General features: G+C 37.8%; 1 protein-coding gene across 1 annotated transcript in view; it reads left to right on the top strand.

Annotated features, from left to right (window-relative positions):
* The window catches only part of LOC135363099 (alpha-mannosidase 2-like), a 143,445-nt gene that overhangs the window by 31,365 nt on the left and 87,587 nt on the right, over window positions 1–24,493 (top strand). The window contains exons 5-8 of the mRNA XM_064583784.1: window positions 7,442–7,569; window positions 16,133–16,306; window positions 19,050–19,236; window positions 23,533–23,710. Coding sequence (XP_064439854.1) covers window positions 7,442–7,569; window positions 16,133–16,306; window positions 19,050–19,236; window positions 23,533–23,710 — 667 coding nt within the window. The remainder of the gene's footprint in view (window positions 1–7,441; window positions 7,570–16,132; window positions 16,307–19,049; window positions 19,237–23,532; window positions 23,711–24,493) is intronic.

Below are 24,493 nucleotides of genomic sequence, written 5' to 3' on the forward strand. Positions count from 1 at the left end.
TGCTGATCTTTTTCTGAATGAATCTTTTTTTATTGTAAAATATTCATAACGTAAAACTTAGCATCTTACTGATTTTATTTGTACCATTTGATTGCATTAAGTACATTCACATTGCTGTGCAGTCATAACTATCATCTGTCTCTAGAACTTTTTCATGATCTCAAACTGTAACCGTACCTGTTACACAATAACTTGCCATTCACCTTCCCCGTCCTGCCTCTGGCATCACCATTCTACTTTCTGTTTCTGTAAGTTTGACTACTTTAGGTACCTCATATGAATGGAATAATACGTGTCTCGCTTTGATTTCACTTAGCACAAAGTCTTCAGGGTTCATCCATGCTGAAGCATGTATCAGAATTCCCTTCCTTTTTTAAGGCTGAATAATAATATTTTATTGCATGAATATACCACATTTTACTTATCCATTCATCCATCATTGGACATTTGGGTTGTTTCTATCTTTTGGCTATTGTGAATAATACTGCTGTGAACCTAGGTGTTCAAATATCTGTTCAAGTCCCAGCTTTTAATTCTTTTGTGTGTATATCCAGAAGTGGAATTGCTGGATATGTAGTAATTCTATGTTTGAATTTTTGCAGGACCCCTCATATTTTCCACAGCAACTGTACCCCTTTACATTGCCACCCACAATGTTCAATAGCTCTGCATCCTTGACACCTATTTGCTGTTTTTTTTTTAATCTAATTTCCATCCTAATGGATATTGTACCATGCTTTTCAATCTTAATATATCTTGGAGAACCTTTCAGGAAAGACGAGCCCTTCTTTTTAAAGACAGTATAAAAATCTATTTTTTTGACTCTTCCCAGTGGGTGACCATGTAGTTTTATTTCTGGTCTTTTGTGAATGCATGGAATGTATCTTTATATTTAGTGTGTATAATGCTTCTGTTTATTTTTATACTTTATTTTTTGACTTAATTTGAATGAACATGTATAAAAGTGTATATGCATTTTACAATTTGATAGTTACTGCCAGAAATGTGTAACAATACCGATTTCCATACATCTTTGACCTCATAGTATGTTACACAACTTTTTGATCTTTCCAATATGATAAATAAAAGTGACATCTTGAAGTTTTAATTTGCATTTCCTTATGAGTGAGGCTAAATTTCTTTTCATTTTTAGGAGGCCATCATTTCTGAAATATATGCTGCATATTCTTTGTTCACTTGTCTTTTGAGTTATTGGTATCCTTTTTAATAGGAACCCTGAGTGTTAAATGGTGAGGAAACTAGGTGTGACTCCTGCCCTCACGGAGCTTACAGTCTATGGAGGGAGAAAGACAGTAAACATATAGTGTGTAATTAAGTTTTGTGATAAATGTTATAAAAGGAAAGTTTTGGGCTTTATGACAGATAACTGTATAGGTGGCTGAGCTTTAGACGAGATGTGGTGGCTAGGAAAGGCTCCAGGTGGATCCACAAGAGCCGGTGAGGCAGGTGTTGGGAGGGAAAAGATGCCAGGCAGAGAGCGCGTGGACAGTGAAATGAAAGGAGTGTGGCTGGAATGAAGTGAGGAAGGAATGATGAGAGAACACATTTGCCATCTGTCCCTCACGTTCTAAATCTTTATATAATTTATTTTAGAAAGAGAGAATGTGTGAGCAGGGGGAGGGGCAGAAGAAGGGGGAGAGAGAGAGAATCTGTAGTAGACTCTGCACTGAGATCAGAGCCTGACCTGGGTCTCGATCTCGCCACCCTGAGATCATGACCTGAGCTGAAACCCAAGTCAGATGCTCAGCCAGCTGTGCCACCCAGGCGCCCCCTCGTGTACTATAGTTTTAAAGACAGGCGTCAACAATATTCAGAAGTATACGATGAATATCCCCAATTAGTATTCTGTGAGGGGTCTTAAAACAGGTTTTATTTTTGTTCTCATATATTAGGTACTTCCCATGAAAGGCGTATGAATCAGGCACGTGATAAGCAAATGTTTTTAGGCTATTAATTGATTTGTTGGGAGCCTCCATCTTTTGAATTTTCCACGTAACTAAATTTTTATTTAAGAATGAATCCCTGTACATCATCTTATATTATTTCATATTTCCCCAGATGTGTGATTACAAATTCAATTCGTTTTCTCATGTGAAATTAATTTGTGGTTCTTTGAAGCTGGCTAAATGATGCATTTTTTACTACTAAGTTATCTGTAACCATTTCCGCATTAGGGAAAAAAGCTCTTTGAGTCTATCTTTCTATGTGTGACCAAGTTCCAAATGTGTGATGAGTCTACAGAGGGGAAAAAGTGACACTCAGAGAAAATGATTTGCAGCTTCGTGTGGTCAGCAAGGACATTCTTAAGTGTAAATTCTGCATCTTAGGCAAATTGAGCTGTGACAGATATGCTAAGCCTAATTTTGATCGGTTATTTTGTTAAGCTTATTATACCAAATTCCTAGGCAATGAAATAGTAGAAACAGAAATGTGTAATGCTGTTACCAGTGGTTACAAGTCAGCCATTTGAAAAAGTGAAACAGGAGTGTTGTTAATGTTGAAGTTAATGCCTGGTTTCCTATTTTCTGTATGTCTATATTCTTCTCTTTCCCTCCCTTTCCCTGTCTTTTCACTTTTGTTTCTAGATCTCATGTTTATTAGGAAATACGAGGAAAAGTGTACATGCAAAAATTTTGCCAGAAGCCAGTCTCTTGGCAGAAACGATGAATAGATCCGATGGAGTGGGCATGTCTTTTTCGATTTTGTATTCCTCTGGGCCAGAGAAATAGCTCAGTTTTGCTTGTTGAGCACTAAGTGCATGGACATTGGAAGCACCTGTATTCTAAGTGACTTTTTCTGTAGCTGTAGGTACTTCCCATTGCTTGATTTAAAAAAAAAAAAAATCAAAGTCTCAAATATACAGTTGCGGTCTGTCTTAATTTTATTTTCATCATGTTGCTAACAGTGGCAATTTATAAATATATAAATAATATATACTTAATATATAATATATATTTAATATATATTTATTTTATATATTATATATAAATAATATATATATAAATAAAAAAGCCACCTTTTTGTAGGCTACCATAGCCTTTCTATTATTGCTTATAAATATTTTTCTAAGTCTTTCCTGAGGTGGTGTTTCTGTAGACTGGCAGTTCTACTTTTTGTACTTGTTACTAAATGATGAAGATCATTGCTGTGTTTCTCAATCATCAGGTTAATGTTTTCCTCGTGTTTCTTTGGACCTTTTTTGTTTTTCTGTCATTCATGAGATACTTAACTGCATATATTCTAGAATACAGGCATATACATGGGAATTTTGTGCCCTTCTCTCTTCTGCAACTGCTGTGTGTGGGTTTCTGGTTTGGTTTGGTTTTGGTTTTGGGGAGTGTTTTTGCCTAACGCAGTGAATATTTAATATAAGACCACACCTTCCTGCCTCTAGGAGTCTTCCAGTTTATCATCTGGTTTTCACCATTCTTATGTATAGACTAGGAAAACCAGGCAGTTCAGTGGAATAGGAGTACTCACCAACCTGATTGTTTGGCCAGGTGTCTAGTCATTGTTATATTGCTTCGTACTTCATATCATGTTTTTTTTTTTTTGTTTTTTTTTTTCCGTTTGGTTTTTCTTCTGCTTGGTTAGAGACACTATCCTACGAAAAGCTAAAACCTGTGTCCTTTCTGGCCTGCGACTGTGACATTCATGCCTGTTGTGACCTATTCATATAGTTTTTCTTAAAAACCTATATGAGCATGCTCTTTCAAAGTATCAGTCTTTTGGCTTATATGACATAATAACTTGGCTTTCTTACAAGTTTGTTTTAAATCCCTCTGAGTGAAGCTTTTATAAATAAAACTATATCCCATTCTTTTCCAGTAATGTAATTTGCTATTTTAATCATATAAATATTTAAAAAATTTATTTCTCAGCTTTATATTCTGGTCCACCAATGTGTCCTTTTCTGAGTAAGTCGCAATTACATGGTAGCTTTTTAACTGTAAAAATGCCTTTTACCAAGTGGGAGCGTAGGTTGCACCTCATTACTGTTTTCTAGAATGTTTCAGGCTGTTTGCACAGATTTATTCTTTTTATCTTTCACATTTCTTATTGCCTCTATTTCCTTTTATATTTTCCTTCTGCTTGGTCCTTGACTCTCCTTTTGATTGTTTTCTCCTCACCTCCTAGCTTCTCTGTTTCCTCTTTGTTTTAGTCCCTCCAAGCTTAATTTTTCTATCAGCCTCTTTTCTTGAACTTTTCATCTTCGGTTAGCTCCTTTGGGGTGTCTCACCATCCTATCGGACAGCCTTATCCAAATTTATATTTATGATCCCAAAGTGACCTCCCTTCTCACCTCCACTGTGTGTGTCACACTACGGTGCCGTTAGACACCAGGAATTAACACCCAAGACATACGTGCTTTCGTCCTTTGTTCTATTGCCAGTCATTGCCCAATTCCCATGGATGAGTTTTCATGAGACACCTCCTTTCTCTCCTTCCTCTTCCATATTTCCTACCACTTTCATATTTTTTAAAAAGATTTTATTTATTTCTCTGAGAGAGAGAGAGCAAGCAAGCAAGCAGGAGCAATGGGAGAGGGGCAGAGGGAGAAGCAGACTCCCCTATGAGCAGGGAGCCCGACACGGTGCTTGATCCCAGGACCCTGAGGTCATGACCTGAGCCGAAGACGGACACTCATCTGACTGAGCCACCCGGGGGCCCCACCACTTTCATATTCTGGGTCGTACCACCTCACACCCAGATTGTTCAGACCCCTTTCCACCTGGCCCCTTTCTGTCCAGTTTATTTTGCATATGTCTGTGAGCTTCATCTAATCTAAAACTTTCTGTCAATACTGACTTTGAGCCGAGAGTCTCGTTCAGTCATTCATCATTTATCTCACAACTGTCAGAGTGCCCCTTACATGCCACACACACTTCTCAGTGCTGGGTGTGGATAAGTGAGCAAAACAGCAGGTGCTAGGGCGCCTGGGTGGCTCAGTCAGTTGAGCGACTGCCTTCGGCTCAGGTCATGATCCTGGAGTCCGGGATCGAGTCCCACATCAGGCTCCCTGCTCGGCAGGGAGTCTGCTTCTCCCTCTGACCCTCCTCCCTCTCATGCTCTCTCTATCTCATTCTCTCTCTCAAATAAATAAATAAAAAATTAAAAAAAAAAAAACAGCAGGTGCTAGTCCCTGCTCTCTGGGAGCTTACATTCTGCTCTCATGGCGGGTGGGGTTGAGGAGGGAGAGGGAGGAGACATACATGGAAACGGAACAAGGTAATTCTGGTTGGTGATAAATGCTGTCGTGTGAGAGTGTGGTAGTATGGTGGGAGAACTGATTTAGGTTGGGTGCTCAGGGAGATTTCTCTGGGCAGGTTTTATTTGGGCTGAGACATGAGGACACCTGGGACCAATCAGTTTGGGAAAAATAGGAGAGAAGAAAATAAGTAGGTAAAAAAGATCGTGGAAAACATTTTAATGCATGGGAGGCTTTTCATGCCTTCCCCAAATTGACAAGTCAGTCTTTAAGATAAGCATTGCATTCGAATAAGAACTCAATACTGATCACAGACATCTGGGGCATCATGGGGAGGAGGAAGGGATAGATTGTTTACAAATGGACCTGGGGAAATTAGTTAATGTATATAGTAGGTATCATTCTTTGCTCACTTAGCTGTTTCTTGGAGTCCATTCATGCCTGGGGATAGGGATCATGTAGCAAAATAAAACTGAGATGAGAAATTCCATCATTGGAGTGTTTTTTTTTTTAAAATTTTAATTTTTAGACTTCTTAATCTGTAATTTCTATTAACTGTTCAGAAGCAGCAAAGACTTTGTTTTGACCAATTTATTTCTGAAATTTTCCAAAAGATCTCTTTACTGGAGTGCTGAGATAAGGAGCCACGTTTCTATATTGATGGCCAGAGTTTAAATCCCAGATCTGTCCTGACGTCTCAGGCTTCCACGTACTGGTCATAAGACTTAAGAGCTGGGTCTGGGCCAAGGCCTCCAGAGTGTGGCTAAATCTGGCAATCACCAGAAAGATAAGAAAGAGAACTGACTGGAAGCAGTTTGACAGTAAGAATAGGATAAAATAGCCTTGGATTTAGTTGTGTTCTTAAAGAAATGTGGGTTTTTTGTTTTGTTTTGTTTTTGGAGATTCCCAGTTTGTATATTGTTAAGTTCTTGATTTGGGCCTCTGAGAATCTAAGGTTTGACTGGACATTTGGGTTTTTTTAGGCACTATAATGAGCCATCATAGTGTCCATGTGAAATTATGTTAGTTGGTGATTCCCATGGCAATACAGGATTAAATTAACATTTAAAAATTTTATACAAGGAATTATTCATTCATTTTTAAAATTTGTGTCCATTATCCACTCTCTCACTGGTTGTATGGTTATGCACATGTTTGAATAAATCAGATGTTGTGTTAATGTAGTGGATTCTGTTATAGGCTTTGTAGGAAAACGTTTATCTTCTATGCCTCTGGGCTGCTTTAACAAAATTTGGCTTGGTATTCGGCTGTTCAGGGTAGGTATCCGGTGATGTGTATCCTTATTAAAGCTGCTTTTCTTTCTGGAATTCTACACAATTTCTCAAGCCATCTTACTGCAGACTGACAAGTCTATGGCATTTAAGGTGTTTGCTTAAATTCTTGACCTCTATACTTCCTCAGGTACTTCTTCAAATTTTTAATAGTCTGCGATTTTGTTTTTTTTTTGGAGGAAGGGATCTTCTTGTAACAATTCAGTTGTTCCAGGGGTGGGGAATCTAGTTACCTTGTATGGCATTATGGCAAAGGAGTACCCAATGGACAGATAATGGTAATGTTAGAGCTTTTCACTCAGTAATGTAAAATAAACTATATAGACACATTTTAACTGAATCTGGAGCAAAGTGCTTTATGATGTTTTCTGTATTCCCAGAGGCATATGTTATTTACTGGCTTTACCTTTATTATTATTACTTTTGTGTAGTTTGCATGATTAACTTACCATTGTCAGAAGGACTAAAATGAATATTGATATTCAATATAGGTATATTGAAACAAATATCATGCTTAAAACGACAGCCCTCCAGTAAACATTCAGGACATACTGCAAGTAAAGCACCTTGCTAGGTGCTTTGTAAGATTCAGAAATAAATCAGATGTGTCTCCTGACATCAGGATCTTTGAAGTTGTCTGGGAGATTATAACCTTATGAAAAGGAACTTCCAAAGTGACCTGCAGAGGCTTTGCCTAGGAAGGAAGGGTCACATACACACGCTTCACTAAGGATGTTTTATCACCAGGGCCCCAAAGTTGAAATTTATTCCCTGGTTTAAAAAACTTTTTTAGTAACTCATGTAAGTAATGTTTATACTTGCTTAAGGGCTGTCCCTGATGTTTATGCTATTTTAAATCTTTTATTTGAACTTTTCTTGTATATGTTATTGTAAACTCCTATATTTATTTTCTCTCTAGTTTGCTACAGAATGGTCAGTTTGAAATTGTGACAGGTGGCTGGGTTATGCCTGATGAAGCTGCTCCACATTATTTTGCCTTAATTGACCAACTAATTGAAGGACATCAGTGGCTGGAAAAAAATCTAGGTATGTATTGACGTCTTTTTCCTTCATTTGGACTACTTTGGGCAATTAATTTTGGGGAACATGAGATGAGGCTCTATTTTATTTTTTTAAATAACTGATTTTCCCAGTATTTTTTTTATCCTTCATTAATTTATGATGTTTCCTCCATCATAAGCTAAGTTGCATAAATATAATGTGGTCATTTTTAGTGTCATCTACTTTGTAATCTATTATTTTGTGTACTGTTTTTATTAATTTTTAGAATAATTTTCTTCTAACAGTATCCCATTGGGATTTTAATTTTATATTAGTTAAGACTGTTGGTTAGAAGAGGCAAAAACCTAATTTACTTGCCAAAGAAAAAGAAGAACAAAAGGAAGGTATTAGTTTTGTCATTGAGAATTCAAGAGGTACGGTAGGTTCAGGTAAAGTTGGATTATATTGTTTGGACACTATCTCTTTTGGCTCTGCTTGCTTGCTTGCTTATTTATTTATTTATGAGAGAGATAGAGGGTGGGGAGGGGCAGAGGGAAAGGGAAAGAGAGAATCTGAAGCAGTCTCCATGCCCAGCATGGAGCCCTACTCGGGGCTTGATCTCACAACCCTGAGATCATAACCTCAGCTGAAATCAAGAATCGGATGTTCAGTCGACTGAGCCACCCAGGCTCCACTTGGCTCTGCTTATTTTTGCATGGCCTTAGTCTTCTCCTGGTTCTCTTCACATGGTGAGTAAGAGGGCCATAGGCAACTAGGATTCTCATCTTCCCAGTCTAATCAGTAGAAGTTTTTCTTAATGTCTTACCTAATTGTCTCACTTTGGATTAAGTGCATAACTCTGAGCCAGTTTCTGTGGCCAGAGGTGTAGAGGCTGAAATCATCAAGCCCTAGTCAGTTTATTGGAAATGGTCATGCGGGAGAGGGGTTTGTGGAAGGCATGGTCCGCTCTACTGGAACCATGTGAATAGGTCCTCCATGGGAAAGAGGGATCTTGTTACCACAAGACATGGGGAAGAGGACACTGCCCTGATAAAACCAGGTGTTCAATACAACTGGTAAGAACATGGGACTCATTTAAATCTTTGCAGTACCTAGTATTTGCATCCTGCAACGTGGTATGTAATTCTTTTCAAATATTTCATATCTGAGTACAATTTTGTAGCATTTAGGAAATCCAGGTCCCCAGACACCAGCCAAGGGCAAACCTTCCAAGCAAGACCTTTCTAAAGATAGCACTTTCAGACCCCCTGTGTTATCTCTTTTTTGTGTACAGGCGTGATATCTGCAGCTTATTCTAATAACAACAACAATCACACCAATGATATGGCAAAAGAAAAAGTAAAGCAAATATGTTAATAATTGGTAAATCTGGTGGAGGAGTTTATGGGAGTTCTTCATATTTTTCTTAAACCTTTTCTTTTAAGTTTGAATTATTCCAAAATATAAAGAAAGAATGAATGGGGATGGCAGGGATTTTATCTCTAACACAGAAAAAAATTTTAAATAGGAAAAAAATAGAAATGCCAAGAAGTAAGTCCAATAAAAAACATCTATCCTTACCACACAGATACTGTGGAATTGTTTCACTGTGTTTAAACTGTGTAAAAACAATGTAGTTTATGCTAATCACAGATGCTACTGTGATCATGTATTGAGTTCTTTTCCTTCTGGAAGTCCAGAATCTTAATATGTACTGCTAGGCTGAGGATGCCTCCATGACCAGCCCCCAACAAATACCCTGAACGCTGAGTCTCTTCAGGAGCTTCCTTGTTTGATAGCATTTCACTTTTGTCACAGTTGTTTCAGTTGTCACAACATGGAGGGATTGAACCCATCCTTTGTGACTCCATAGGGAAAGGACTGTTAGAAGCTTGTGCTTGGTTTCCCGTGGACACTGTGCCCCCTGTGCCTTTTCCCTTTGTGGATTTTGCATTGTGTCCTTTCACTGTAATAAGTCATAGCTGTGGGTATGACCATATGCCGAGTCCTGTACATTTTCTTAACAGCTCACTAAATGGGGGTGGCAGACTTAGGGACCCCCTACACAGTGCCACTTTTCTTAAATAATTATGTTCTAAACCAGGAATATTTCTTTTATAAACTTCAGTTTGGGGATTTTTTTCTTTATGTTTAGCTTTTATTGACATATAAGTTCTATGCAGTGCAACATGCAAATCTTAACTATAGAGTTCTAGTTTTGGCAAATATATATACCCAGTTAAGCCACTTTTTCATCACCCCCGAAAGTTCCCTCATCCTCCTCAACTCTCCTGCAGCCAACTGCTCTCTGATTTCTATCACTGTAGATTATTTTTGCCTGTTTCAGGACTTCATATATATGGACTGACTCCTTTGGATCCATCAGTTTTTGCTCAGCATAAATTTTCTTCTTAAAATTGTGTTGTCTCCAATATCATAAAATTTATCCACCTAAAGTATACAACTCAGTAGTTTTTAGTCTGTTCACAGAGTTGTGCAACCGTTGCCACCCTCTATTAGAACATTTTCAACATCCCCAAAAGAAATCTCTTACCCATTAATAGTCACACTCCTTTCTTGACTCCACCCTTCCCTGCCCCAGGCCCATGCCACCACAAATCTACTTTTTTTTTTTTTTTAAGATGTATTCATGTATTTTAGAGACAGGAGAGAGTGTGGGGGGGGGCAGAGGAAGGGCAGAGGGAGAGAGAGAATCCAAGTAAGACTCCCCACTGAGTACAGAGCCTGACATGGGGCTCAATCTCAGGACCCTAAGATCGTGACCTGAGCCTAAATAAGAGTTGGACGCTTAACCGACTAATCACCCAGGAGCCCTCTCACCTGCTTTCTGTGTGGATGGATTTGACTCTTCTGGACATTTTACATACACCGAATCATACAATATGGCCTTTATAACTGGCTTCTTTTACTTGGCACGATGTTTTCAAGTTCATTCATGTTGTAGCATGTATCAGTGCTTCATTCCTTTTTATAGCTGAATAATACTATTTTGTTTGGAAAGACCACAGTTGTTTCTCCTTTTTTCAGTTGCTAGACATTTAGAGTGTTCCCCTTTTTGGCTACTGTGAATAATGCTGCTATACACACTTGTGTAAGGTTTTGTTTGTTTGTTTGTTTTTTGTTTTTTTTTCCCCAGCAAATATATTTTTTTAATTTAAATTCAATTAGTTAACATATAGTGTATTATTAGTTTCAGGGGTAGAATTTAGTGATTCATCACTTGCATATAACACCCAGTGCTCATTACATCAAGTGCCCTCCTTAATGACCACTGTCCAATTACCCCATCCCCCTACCCCACACTAGCGTAAGTTTTCGTGAGGACATATGTTTTCATTTCTTCTGAGTTTATACCTAGGAATGGAATTGCTGGGTCATATGGTAGCTCTGTGTTTAGCATTTTGAGGAGCTGCCTAATTGTTTTCCATAATGGCTGCACCATTTTACATTCCCCCCCAGCAATGTATGAGATTTCTAATTCCTCTACATGTGCAACATTTGTTATTGTCTTTTTTATTTTAGCCATGCTAGTGTGTATGAAATGGTCCCTCATTGTGGCTTTGACTTGCATTTCCCTAAAGACTAATGATGTTAAACGTTTTTTCATGTGTGTATTGGCTATTTATATATCTTCTTTGGAGAAATGTCTGTTCAAATTATTTGGCTATTTTTACATTTGGGTTCTTTGTCTTTTTATTGTTGACTTGTAAGAGTTCTTTGTATATTCTTGACGCTAGTTTCTTGTCAGACAATGATTTGCCAATACTTTTTTCCATTCTGTGGGTTGTTTTTCAGTTTCATGAAGGTGTCCTCTGATGCACAAAAGCTTTGATTTTGATGAAGTCCATTTTAGTTTTTCTTTTGTCACTTGTGTTTTGATGTCACAGCTAAGAAACCATTGTCTCACCTAAGGTCATAGGATTTACTTTGTGGTTTTTACCTAGGAACTTTATGGTTTTTAGCTCTTACATTTAGATAATGGACACATTTGAGAAATGGAATATCTTTTTGTAGCTTTGGCTGCATTTTGTAAATTCATGTTCTGTTTTGTTTTTTAAGCAATTTAGAACAACAGCATGTTGTTTTGGATACTTTATATTTGGTCATGGAATGCTTTTTAAATTGTTCTGTTTTTTGTTAATTTCTGCCTTTGTGACCTCTGTTATGCAAATATGATCATTATAAACCTTTTGAAGTTTGAGTTATTAAGATTATCTTTTACCCAAAATATCATAAACTTTTTGAAGTTTGAGTTACCAACATTGTCTTTTGCCCAAAATACCTGTTTTTCTAACTGTTCCCTGACTTTTCTTAAGCTTTAATATTAAATGTACTTGGAATAATCCAGTGACTAATTATATTATTCATATTACTTCTGTTCTAATTTTTAAGTCTGTTAGGTTTGTCAAAAATTGAGGGGTGTATTTTATTCTTTTTAATGACCATTTCTTGTCATTTTTCCTAACAATTTTTACTTTATTATGTATTTTGATAATCTTGCTTGATGGCACAAAATCTTTTTCATGATCTTTCCTGGTATTATTGGCAAACATACCCTTTATAAAACTTTGGCGCTTTTTTATGCTGCGCTTTTACCTAAATTTGCCCCTTACCCCTTTTAAAACAGTACTTACCATACCAAGGAAAACCCTAGTGGGATACTGCGGTCCTTTCTAGGTCTCTGCCTAGCTCTCACCTCCTTTCATGTCAGAGTTTTAAAAAATATGGTTTACATTCTTCCTTTTCTGTATCATCACCTCCCAGGGACTCTTAAGTCCACTGCAGCTAGGTTGCTGCTCCTGTGGATCATGTGAGTTTGATAGGGAAAACATCCCTAACGTTGCTAAAATCTGACATCACTGTAGAATTTGATGGTGATTTTTACTCTCACTTGTAAGCTAATTCCGCCCTTGTTATTTGGGACATTGCAATCCTTTATTATTTTATAACTTAATTTTGATATAATTTCAAACTTATAAAAAGCTGCATGACAGCTGGGAAGGGCTCTTTCATATGTCCTGTACTTAGATTCATAATGCATGTTTTTCTGAACTATTTGACAGTAAGTTGGAGGCATCTTCTTTCTTTATCGTCCAATACTTCATTGTGTGTTTTCTAAGAAAATAAGGACATTTTCTTCTTAATCTCAGGAAACAAACTGAGGGTTGCTGGAGTGGTAGGGGGTGGGAGGGATGGGGTGGCTGGGTGATAGACTTTGGGGAGGGTGTGTGCTATGGTGAGTGCTGTGAATTGTGTAAGACTGTTGAATCACAGACCTGTACCTCTGAAACAAATAATACATTATATGTCAAAATAAAAGAAGATAGCAGGAAGGGAAAAATGAAGGGGGGGGAATGGAGGGGGAGACGAACCAGGAGAGACTATGGACTCTGAGAAACAAACTGAGGGTTCTAGAGGGGAGGGGGTGGGGGGATGGGTTAGCCTGGTGATGGGTATTAAAGAGGGCACGTATTGAATGGAGCACTGGGTGTTATATGCAAACAATGAATGATGGAACACTACATCAAAAACTGATGATATAATGTATGGTGATTAACATAACAAAATTAAAAAAAGTTAAATTAAAAAAAAGGACATTTTCTTATATAACCAGAAGAAAGTTACCAAATCCAGAATGTTAGCAGTGATATAATACTGTAATCAAATTCATAGGCTATATTCAAATTCTCAATAGCATTTTTTTTTTTTTAATAAAAGGTGCTTTTTTTTTTTCCCTTTAAGTCCAGGATCCAACCATGCTCATGTGTTGCATTTAGTTATCGCATCTCTTCAGTCTCCTTTAATCTGGAACAGCTAGCTCCTCAGCCTTTTTTAAAAATTTCTTGACCTTGATATTTTTGAGGAGTGAAGGACTTTGTTGTAGGAAGTCCTTTTATTTGAGTATGTCCATTTCCTCACGATTAGCTTCAGGTTGTTTTTCCTTCCTTCCCTCCCTCCTTCTTTCCCTCCTTCCCGCTTTCCTTCTTTCCCTCCCTTCTTCCCTCCTTCCTAACCTAAACCAATCTACTTTTTTTTCTTTTTAAAGATTTTATTTATTTGTCAGAGAGATAGAGAGCACAAGCAGGGGGAGTGGCAGGGAGAGGGAGAAGCAGGCTCCCCGCTGAGCAGGGAGCCTGATGTGGGACTCGATCCCAGGATCCTGGGTTCATGACCTGAGCTGAAGGCAGTCGCTTAACCGACTGAGCCACCCAGGCGCCCCTAAACCAATCTACTTCTTTTGCTCGAATATCACTGCAGTGATGTTCTGTTGGCCTCAGTGCATCCTGTCAGGAGGCACATGATGTCTCCCTGTTCTAATACTGGTGCTGCTAGCCTTGGTCAGTTGCTTAATTTGGGTCTCTTAAGTTTCTTTGCTGTACTGTTACATCTTTCTTCTTTAATTAATAACTTATTTGTGGGGGACACATTGAGATTAGCTAAATATCCTATTCCTCATCAAACTTGCCTGTTGTACTTTTAGGATCCATTGATGGTTTTCTAATTCTGTCATTCCTTCTATAATTATTAGTTGGCATTCTACTGAAAGGAATACACCTTTCCTTTTTGTTTTCCTTTATTTCCTATTTCTTTTTTTATTTTCTTTTTATTTAGGGCTCATGGATCTCGTGGCTTCTTATTTTATTCAATGGGTTATAACCCAGTACTATCATTGTTTATTTTGATGCCCCAATTGTCACACATTTGGATAGTGGAAGCCCCTACAGGCTATCTCCTGAGTTATTTTAATATGTTCCGATGATTCTTTGACCATTTCTTTACTTTATGCTGTAAGTATATGTTCCGGGCTTATTTTGTATTTTCCCAGCCACCGTCCTGGGATGAGCCATTTCTTTAAGGTTATTTTTAATATAGCATAGTGTTTAGAAGTCATCATCTAGAAGCTAAGGTGTGCTCATTGGTCCTGAGGTGTTACTGTATCTAGGCCCTCCTGGGGCAGAGCTAGAAAATGGGTGTGGGTGTGGGTGTGTGTTACAAAACTGTAAGTTAGTGCTGATACCTCCTATTTCAAGTCAGGGTTCTAAAGTACATTCTGCTCTCCCACATTTACATATTTGGTAGTTCCTTAACAGTGTGAACCCTGGCTCCCTGGTCTTAATTTGCTCAACCTTAGAATACATGAAAAGTAGTTCCAGAATTGTTAAACCATACCACCACAAAAAACCAAAAATACTAAATTGAGTGTGATTCAGTGAAACAACTGACAGCACAGAAATATGAGCTAAATTGGGTGGCTCAGTCAGTTAAGCATCTGCCTTTGGCCCAGGGTCCTGTGTTCAAGTTCTGCATCAGGCTCCCTGCTCAGCAGGGAGTCTTGCTTCACCCTTTACCCCTCCCCCCTGCTCGTGATCTCTCCCTCTCTCTCTCTCTCAAATAAATAAAATATTTTTAAAAAAGGTTTCTTTACAGTTTTTAGAGGTGAATTACATATGTGAAAAACAAAAATATGTGGTCAGTTCTTTGAGTTTTGACACATATTCTTGGTCCTCTGAGAGTTCTGACTTTTTCTCCTCAGTCTCCTTTGCTGGCTTCCCAGCTCTGTGTTCATCTTCAAGATTGTTCCACAGACTTCTTCCCTCCCCTCCATATTCTGATACTCTGTGTTACACCTATTTGCATGATATTCTGTGCAGTCAGGATCAAGATAAACTCATTTTTGTAATCCTAGAACCTCTCATAGTCTAGGTATATGGAAGTGCTAACCAGGTGTTTGAAAAAAATGCACATAGTAATACTACGTCTATAGATTTCTATAGGTTGCATGTACAAGTTTGCTTTTGAGTATCCTGAATAAATAAAAGATCAGATTTGTATAATGCCAGATTACTAGTCTTCTTTCATTAATTCCAGTCTTTACATTTATTATGTTTATTTTTTACATTGTACCCTATGTGAAATTGAGCTATATCTTTAGTCAATGGCTCTTAACAGTTGCTGTTAGTCAATTGTGAAAAATTCCATTAATCCTTTCTGGGTAGAGAGAAAGTACGAGCATTATATTATATTACAATTTTATTATATTTCACTAAGATTTAATGAAATATGGTGCAGTTATTTTGGTCACTTCTGCTACTGTATAAAAAGATGATTTGAAGCTATTGTGAGGTATGAAAGACAGCCTGAAAATTCCTTAACATTGGGATTGAGGAGTCCAGGTTGAAATAAGTTAGCTTACTTTTCCTTATTACATAGCAAGTTGCTGGGTTATCCACCTCAAAGGAAAACAAGACTGTGAGGTCTTAGAAGGATGGGGGCTAGGTCCTGTTTGTTTCTCTAGCTCCACTAAATGGCAGGAGCTTTCTAGTGTCTATGAGATGGCAGAGTGCTGATTTCAGTGCCGGTTGATTAACCTCTAGTGCGATTCCTCTGCCTGGGAAGAAGACATGGCAGGGGCAGCATCCTCCCGTCTGGGAGCCCTGCTGGGAACGTATGCTCAAGGGGAATGCTGGGCAGATGCCTTGTCCTCAGACCCAGAATACCATAGAACTCTGATGGCTCTGAATGGATTGTGACTTCTTTTCGTTTCATTATCAGTTAAAAAAATAACACTTATTTTCTTTATCGACAGGAGTGAAACCTCGGTCCGGTTGGTCTATTGATCCTTTTGGACATTCACCAACAATGGCTTATCTCCTCAAACGCGCCGGATTTTCTCACATGCTTATTCAGAGAGCTCATTATGCAGTTAAAAAACATTTTGCATTGCATAAAACGCTGGAATTTTTTTGGAGACAGAATTGGGGTGCGTAGGGTGTGATGAAAGTGGAAGATCTCACTTGACCTAGATGTTATTTCATAAGGGTTATGAACTCCTCCTGTTACGGGCTTTATTCAGAGTGTCAGTCTTGAAAATTAGGTTGCTTCAAGATATACGTTCTTACGATTTTTTTCCCAGTGTATTGGTGTTAAGATTCTCTTAAGCAGTGGTGAGGATATTTATCTATAGAACACCGTGGATTCTTTTTTATGCCTAAAGGAAGTAAATAAATGTAAGGAATTAGTCTTTTGCAAATAATGCTTTTACATGCTTCTGTTTTGAAAAGGACTTGTTTTATCACAAAGTTGAACATGTGTGAGAACTTATATCCAGTCCTTTATTTCACATTCAGCCTGTGTTTCCTCCTTCTGTCTTTCCTGTCTCTGCATCTAGTAAGAATTGCCTTTTAAACCATTAATCCTGTCCTCCTGAACAGCCCTCCTATTACCCGTCCTGCTTGTTTTCACGCTGTATTCTGTGGGTGCACAGGTGTTCCCAAGGTCATACTTCTACAGCTCTTTGCTGAGGGGTGGGAAGGAGACAAGATTTAGGCTTCTTGAGAGGTTTTTGCCTTTCCCAACCCCCATTTAATTCAGAATACCTTATTATTTCTTTTTCTTTATTGAGTTCTTTATTCTGGGCCATGCATTGTACTGTATGCTTTATATCTGCTCTCTCACTAGATCTTTATCCTTTATCTTCTCTTCTCTCATTATCCCTCTTAAATGGTGAAGAAATGGATGCTTAGAGCTGTGAAGCCTTTTGCCAAAGTCGTACAGGTAGTAGGTACAGAGGCGAGATCTGAATCCAGCTTTGTGTAGTTCAGAAGCCCAGGCTTTTAAGCCCCTGCCATTCACTGCTTTCCCGGTACTGGGCTTTCTGTAAGATTTCATCCACAAAAAGGGTTTCATTGCTAAAACAATGTTCAGAAATTACTGCATTGCATCATACTTGTTTTCCTGTGTAAGTTAGATCCCCCCTTAAGTGTTTTCAAAAAATCGTTTGTAAATCTAGACAGTAACTTCCTGATACGTACTGCTGTTTTTTCAATAAGGAAAGAAATTAACTATATAATTTTTTATTCTGGAAATTAAAACCTGTAGGGAAAACGAGAACTTGTAGGGGGTTATATCCTGTATAGTTTGATCAAATGCAAAGAGCATATTAATTAAAAAAAAGGGATTGTTAATTTGAAGAGGCCCTACTTAACAGTATTGCCTACATTCAAATTGCCCATAAATACCAATCAGCAAGAAAGTACTGAGTACTTTTATGTACTTAATACCATGCTTGGAAGAAATACAGAAAACTTCCTTGCCTATCAGGAAATTATAGTCTTAATTTGATGAAAGACAAGACCAACAGCAGCAGATAAACTGAAACGTGTAAATGAGCTGCTAAATAGTATGGCTGAGGCGAAGGGGTGGGGCTGTTGAGTGTCTTTGATCTACCGGAGAAGGGAAGAGGAGTTGTCACCGAGGGCCTCTGTGCGGTTAGCAAGCATTAGTGACCAGATCCGTGATGTCACACTCGAGTGTGATTCAGTGAAGCAACTGACAGCACAAAAATATACAAATTATAAAAGCTTTAAATTTTGGAAAAGAGCTGGTAACTAAATGGAGCACGAGATAGAACTGGAATATGTTAGCACTTACCAGATAGATTTGAACATGTTGCTTCAAAATTATGCTTTGGAACTCATTTGAGCTTCTTTGTGTGTTCTGGTTCTTAATGAAGGAGGTATTTTCATTTTTCAAAACGTGCGTGTTGCTTTTTTGTTTTCGTTGTTGTGTCTGTCTTTGTCATAAAAGCATCACATAACCCATTGCTGAAAAGTAGAAATCCACACTTTATAAATAAAGAGGGAGAGGTATTTACAGGTCAGGAGCCTAAAAGGTAACCATTTTTAACCCTTGCTCAAGTCCTCCATCACTGGGTGGTAGGCTTCTGACCTCTCAAGGGCAGTGATAACAACACTTGCTGGCATTGGGCATTTAATTAAAGACAGTTCTGCATCAGGAACCAGTGCTCCCTTTCAGTATATTTTTTGTTTGCTTCATTTTTATTCTTGGGTTTGTTTGTTTGTTTGTTTGTTTGTTTTGGTTTTAAGAAGTACTTCCCCTTGTCCTGTGCTGCTTTCTTGGTGAAAAGTCCTGGTGGCTCTTCATTGGTGAACAACGGGGAGACTCTGTGAACTCTTCCGGTTGCCCTTTCTTCTCCTCACAGCGAGAAATAGATAGGAATTTGCCCAGCATTCTCACAAGCCTCCCTACTTCTTCCTTTCCTCCTTTTATTCTCTTCCTCTCTCCTTCTCTCCTTTCCTCTGCGGCTAGTGTCATGGTCTTCCCCAGTGTGTCCCGTTACTGATGTGGGGACAGATGTTGCAAGGAGCTGGCAGCCAGGGATGGACACAGCCCATATTTTTGGATGAGCCAGGGATAACTTTTGCTTCTGTTCGTTTGTATCTTTCCAGGCCAGCACACGCTGGTCCGTGATGGGTCTCTGCTCAGTTTAGATAGAGGAGGTAGAGAGAGACTGAGATGTGAGTCTCTTCCTTCAGGCTGGTGGTCTTTAAATGCCACTGGAGTTTATGTATGAGTAGTAGTTAAGTAGGTTGTAGATTTAGGGTGGAGCTTGCATTATATATGTAGAAAGTACTGGCATTTTGAACAGTTTTGGGAAAACACAATTTATAAATCCAGGTTTGTCTGTTGGCTCTTTATTTTAGATCTGGGATCTGGCACAGATATTTTTTGCCACATGATGCCTTTCTACAGCTATGACATCCCTCGTACGTGTGGACCTGATCCTAAAATATGCTGCCAGTTTGATTTTAAACGGCTTCCCGGAGGCAGATTTGGTTGTCCCTGGGGAGTCCCCCCAGAAACAATACATCTTGGAAATGTCCAAAAGAGGTATGAAAATATGCATTTCATTAAGACAGCATCTTGAGCAAAGCAACAACTCTGCTGCTCTTTGCTAAAGGGTTCAGTAGCCAACATTATCCATGCTCAAGGTACTTATTCAACCAGATCTAAAGCAACTTAAAAATGCAGAGCTTTGACTGTGCCTTTTATGTGTTATAACTTAATGGAAAATGAACAACAGTTGATCAATATACAATGGAGAACCTATAACAGTCTGTTATTACCCTCTCCTTTGCCCTCATTATAAAAGCCTTCTGCTGCTTTTGATTGATCTCACATACTTTAGTTGATAATAAAACTTCTGGTCTCTATTGTATACATTGGTAAGAAAAGCAACCCAACTGCAAAAACAGGTTTATTGAAATGGAACACATAAAGAGTATAATTATCTGTTCTTTTAATACAATTTCAATAATAGTGGATGCTGCCCAGCTCTGATGAATACACTCTTTCGATCATTCTGATATTTTTGACTTGCAGACAATTTTTAATTAGGAATATTTATACTTAAAGATAATTACTTAAATAAAAAAGGGATGAAACATTTTTTTTAGGAAGAAAATTATGCTCATGACGGAAGCATCTCATTACCTATACTTGTCATTTGTTTGCTTTTAAAGTTTAATTTCTTCACTTAAAAATTACTGGTGTATAATGCCTTTAAATAAAACATTGTGTTGCAATATAAACCACTCACCTCTGGCAGAAAAATGATACAGGCTTTTATTTTATTTTTTTAGATCGATCATGTTATTTATTAAACACATGAGGAGATTTTTGAGAGTGAGGGGGGTAGCTATAAACAGTTAAAGTAGGATGACAGCCATAAATTCTGCAAACCACAACATTCATTAACTGTTTTTAAGACCCTGGAATTTCTGGTTTCTGAAAACCTACTCTGCCTAGGTTCTTGTACATGTTATCCTTAAAAAATTTTCAATAACATGATGGCAACACGAGTGTAGGAATATTTTTAAACTCATCATATTGTGTACACTAATTGTATAACAATAATTATGTGCAATTTTTTTTTGCCATTTGTAAGTTTGATGGTTTTTGGGAACTCCACGCTCGTGTGAATTGCTAAGAAGAAGCCAGGCATCCTGCGTTCCACAGGAGGGTTAAATGGGCAAGGATGAGGCAGGTCGGTAGTTACCAAGCATGGCTGCCCAAATTACCCAGGGAGCTTTCAAAAAATCTCCAGCCCAACAAAATGAGAATAGGGTGCCAACATAACCATGCCCCCAGGTGGTTTCGAAGCACAATGATAAAGCCTTTTAAATAAAGTAAGATCTTTGCACTGTGCACTATCAAGTCTATTTATTTTAAAAATTGCTTCTTTAAAAACTGGAAGGAGAAGGTGAGATTGAGTCTCTGCCTTGAGTCAGTCCTTGTGGCCATAAAATATTTCATTGAGGGTCTCTCACTCTGGCACACACAAAAGTATTTTAACATGGCAGCCTTTAACATAGATCGCTTCCAGCAAAATCTGATTTTTATAGTTATTTTGAAAAACTGTCCCGAGATTAGGGATCAACCTGGTTTCATTTTATTGGTTCCTACAGCAGTGAAGATCAGTGAGGAAGAGTGAATGGCGTGCTTTCTGGGCTTAGGTTAGTTAGGCGGAGGAGAATAATCCAGTGTATTATGTGGCAAAAGGTATAGAGCTAGGCAGCATACGCTCTTCTGTAGCTCAGGGGGTCAGAGATAGGGAATTTCTTTGAAGGTAACCAGATGCTTTAATTGGGGACTCCCAGTGCACCAAAGACCTTGTGAGGCTCCTCTTTTTCTTTTCTTGGGTGTTGCTGAGAGTACCTGTTTAAAGTGCATTATTGGAGGGGGGAAGCTATTTTGTGTAATCCTTTTGCTGTGTCCCATCTGACACTACAAAGATTGCCCCCCGGGAACATACCTTGTGCTCAGTCAGTTCCAGTGAATCTGCAAGTGATTTCCAGGCACCTGGGGGCATAGAGATGAAAGAGTCTATTTAATACTTCTGTAGATTTTTTAAAAAACTTCTTATAATTCTTGAAATCTTTACTGGTTACTTCACATCCAGATATCACCGTCCTTTTTACTTTGTGATTAATGGAGAGCAAACACGGGCATTCCAGCTTAGTGGCACGTGATTTTTAATACCCTAAAGAAAATGAAATTTAACTACAATTTACAGGTGATAAAATTGGTACTGTTTAGTTCAGCAGGTTCCTCTACTTCGCAAATAAAGAGGTACCATTCTTTATCACATTGAGTTTTTGTTCTCATACAAGTATTTTACATATGATGGTGATTTGTGTGTCAAATGATACAGGATGTTCTAGGAAATTTTTTTTCTTTGTTCTAGTTAAGTTGACATTTCTAACTGGTAGGAGTGAAGAGCAGATTGCTGCTGCACATCTTCAAGTGTGATATCGGTCATTTCATTTGGCATTAGTGTACAATGTATTTAGTGAATATCCACTCTCTACCAGGTAGTGTAGATTGGTCTCTTGAATTCCGTGTTGACACCTTCTGAGCAGGAGCTTGGGAGTTAGGACAGATGCTGAATGGAAGACTCACACTTAATGTTTGTGATTCTTTCCTCTTATGTGTCATATGCATATACACACAAGATACGGTATATCTAGTAGTAAACCTTGGCATTCATTTAAATGATCACTTATCCTTTTCTATGCTGGTTGCCTAGGGGAATCCGATTGGATGCTCAGTCATAGTGTATCTTTCTCATATCTGATTTATATGTTTGGTTTTTTTCTCTTATTTTTCTTTCTATTTGATTAGTCTCATTAGACATGTATTTTTTTAATTATAACTAATAATCCAAGGTTATTTTTGGTTAAGTGTGGAATATTAGTAAATTATTAGTAAAAATTAAGTACTCTACTGAACGCTAATCTCAGAAAACTATGTTATGTAAGAACATTATGGTTATATTTTACTCACCAAGTTATTGAATTTTGCTAATAATTTAATATTTGCAAAGCAGTTTCAGAGACTATCAGTATAAAAAGATCATGTGAATTTCTAAATTTAGTTAAATGTTTTTAATTCTATAAAATACTTCGTTCCATTATTGATGGTCTTTGAGTTTCTTTCGTAAGTTTTTATATTGTGAATTGGAACTTCTCGATAACCCTAGAAATGAAAATTGGAATACTGGGTAAAAAGCACATTAGTCATTTATCACTGATTTCTTAAGCTTGGCATTACAAACATAGAGAACTACTCTGAGTTCTTCATCCGCTTATTTAATTTCATTTTTATAAGCCATTCCTCTTAAATACTTTGTATTCCTAGACTTCCTCAAATGGTACCCCGGTTCAGCATTCAGCAGTTCAACCCCAAAGGTTTTCTGCAGAATACTAGAATAATATGAAATATAAAAACACATCAGCACATTTAGTATTTAGCTGACCTTTGGACTCATGGGTTAGATCTGAGGAAGGTAGAAATCAAAAAAGCTATTTGATCTCCAAAACTTTATCTGTTGATCAGCCCTGAGAAGGACACTGACAGATATCCAGTTTATTGATGGCAGGTGTTAAGTGAGTTGTTTTTCTTCTGTTTGAAGAGGAAATCAGGTTCTATAATTGGTTTCATTCAAACTATTAATTTTTTTATGTGTAATCAGGCAAGTTTAGATCAAATTAGAGAAAGGCATCTTGAGTCAAAGCCAACTTCAAAGTTTATATAGATAAGAAATCCTTATTGTCTTCTTGGACTAAATTATTTTAAAATACAGGCAATCTGGGATCCAGTGTCTATGGCCGGGCTTCAGGAGGCCATTGATGTTCCCAGTAATTTTATGTCAAAGTTGGTATGTGACTTTATTTCTCTAAGGATAATCCATTGGAAACCTGTGGGTTTTTCTCTCTGGTAAGAATTTATGAATATATTTTTTAGAAGATTTATTTATCCATTTTAGAGAGAAAGAGCAGAGGGGAGGGGCAGAAGGAGAGCGAGAAAGAATCCCAAGCAGACTCTGCGCTGAGCACAGGACCTAATGTGGGGCTTGATTTCATGACTTAGAGACCATGACTGAGCCAAAACCAAAAGCCTGGATGCTCAACCAACTGCGCCACCCAGGCACCCCAAAATTTATGAATATTTTAAGTGGATAATGAAAATTAGTATAGTAGTTTTAAAAAATCTGCCTTATAAATCATACTAACCTAGAATACAGGTAAAGTATACAACAATTTCTTTTAACATAATACACTTTTTAATGAGTTGCCCCATTGTCCTTTTCTTAGTACTGTTCTTATTTTCCTTTTTCTTTTGTAGGGCTGAGATGCTTCTAGATCAGTACCGAAAGAAGTCAAAGCTCTTCCGTACTACAGTTGTCCTGGCCCCACTAGGAGATGATTTTCGCTACTGTGAACGCATAGAATGGGATCATCAGTATAAGAATTATCAGCTGCTTTTTGATTATATGAATTCTCATCCTGAGTATAATGTTAAGGTAATTTGAAAATATTTAATTATGATACTGTATTTGAAGTTGAGCCTTCATTATTAAATGAGGCTAAAACACAACAGCCTTAGTTTCTTTGTCCCACATCCCAATATTTCCTAGAATATGTAGTTTGTATGTAAGAGTGTAGTTCTTAAAGAGGAAAATTATCTAGTACTATAGTTGCATTTCTGAAGTTGTCCCTTTCCCCCCATTCCTACAGCATTAAAGAGACTTTACTTTTATGTAGTTGTAAATATGCACCTACTAAGTTGTGATCTTCAGTTTTCAGTGATGTCCTGTTTTTCTACCAGCATCAAAAGTTTGTTTCTCTGACGGCTGCATCCTTGTGATTTTAGTAATGTGACGGGCAATGCAGATGAACGTGTCATGAATTTTGCAAATTAATGTCTTGTGTCCAGAGAATACACTAGCATCTTTCTTAGTTGAGAAGACTTCCAAAATTAATCATTTACCTGTAGTTCTTTCTCTCTTTTTTTTTTCCCCTTTTGGAAAATTTTGAATGTACCCTAAAGTTTTGAGAACAACTTAAGTACCCTTCCCCTGACCCCTGCCTCCCCATATCCATAGCTCAGCTACCACATTGATCAACTCGAGGTCACTCTCACTTCAGCTGTGCCTCACTGTCCTCTCTCACCCTCTCCCAGGGATTATTTTGGAGGAAATAGTAGTCATGTAGTTTCATCTGTAACCATTTCATTATGTATCTAAATGATAAGGACTCTGTTTAAAAATACAATCATAATGCCACTATTATATCTAAAAAATTAA

This window comes from Mirounga angustirostris, unplaced genomic scaffold, assembly GCF_029215605.1.
Source record: "Mirounga angustirostris isolate CCGP_5_RB_7025 unplaced genomic scaffold, mMirAng1.0.hap1 SCAF_18, whole genome shotgun sequence".
Taxonomy (NCBI): Eukaryota; Metazoa; Chordata; class Mammalia; order Carnivora; family Phocidae; genus Mirounga; species Mirounga angustirostris.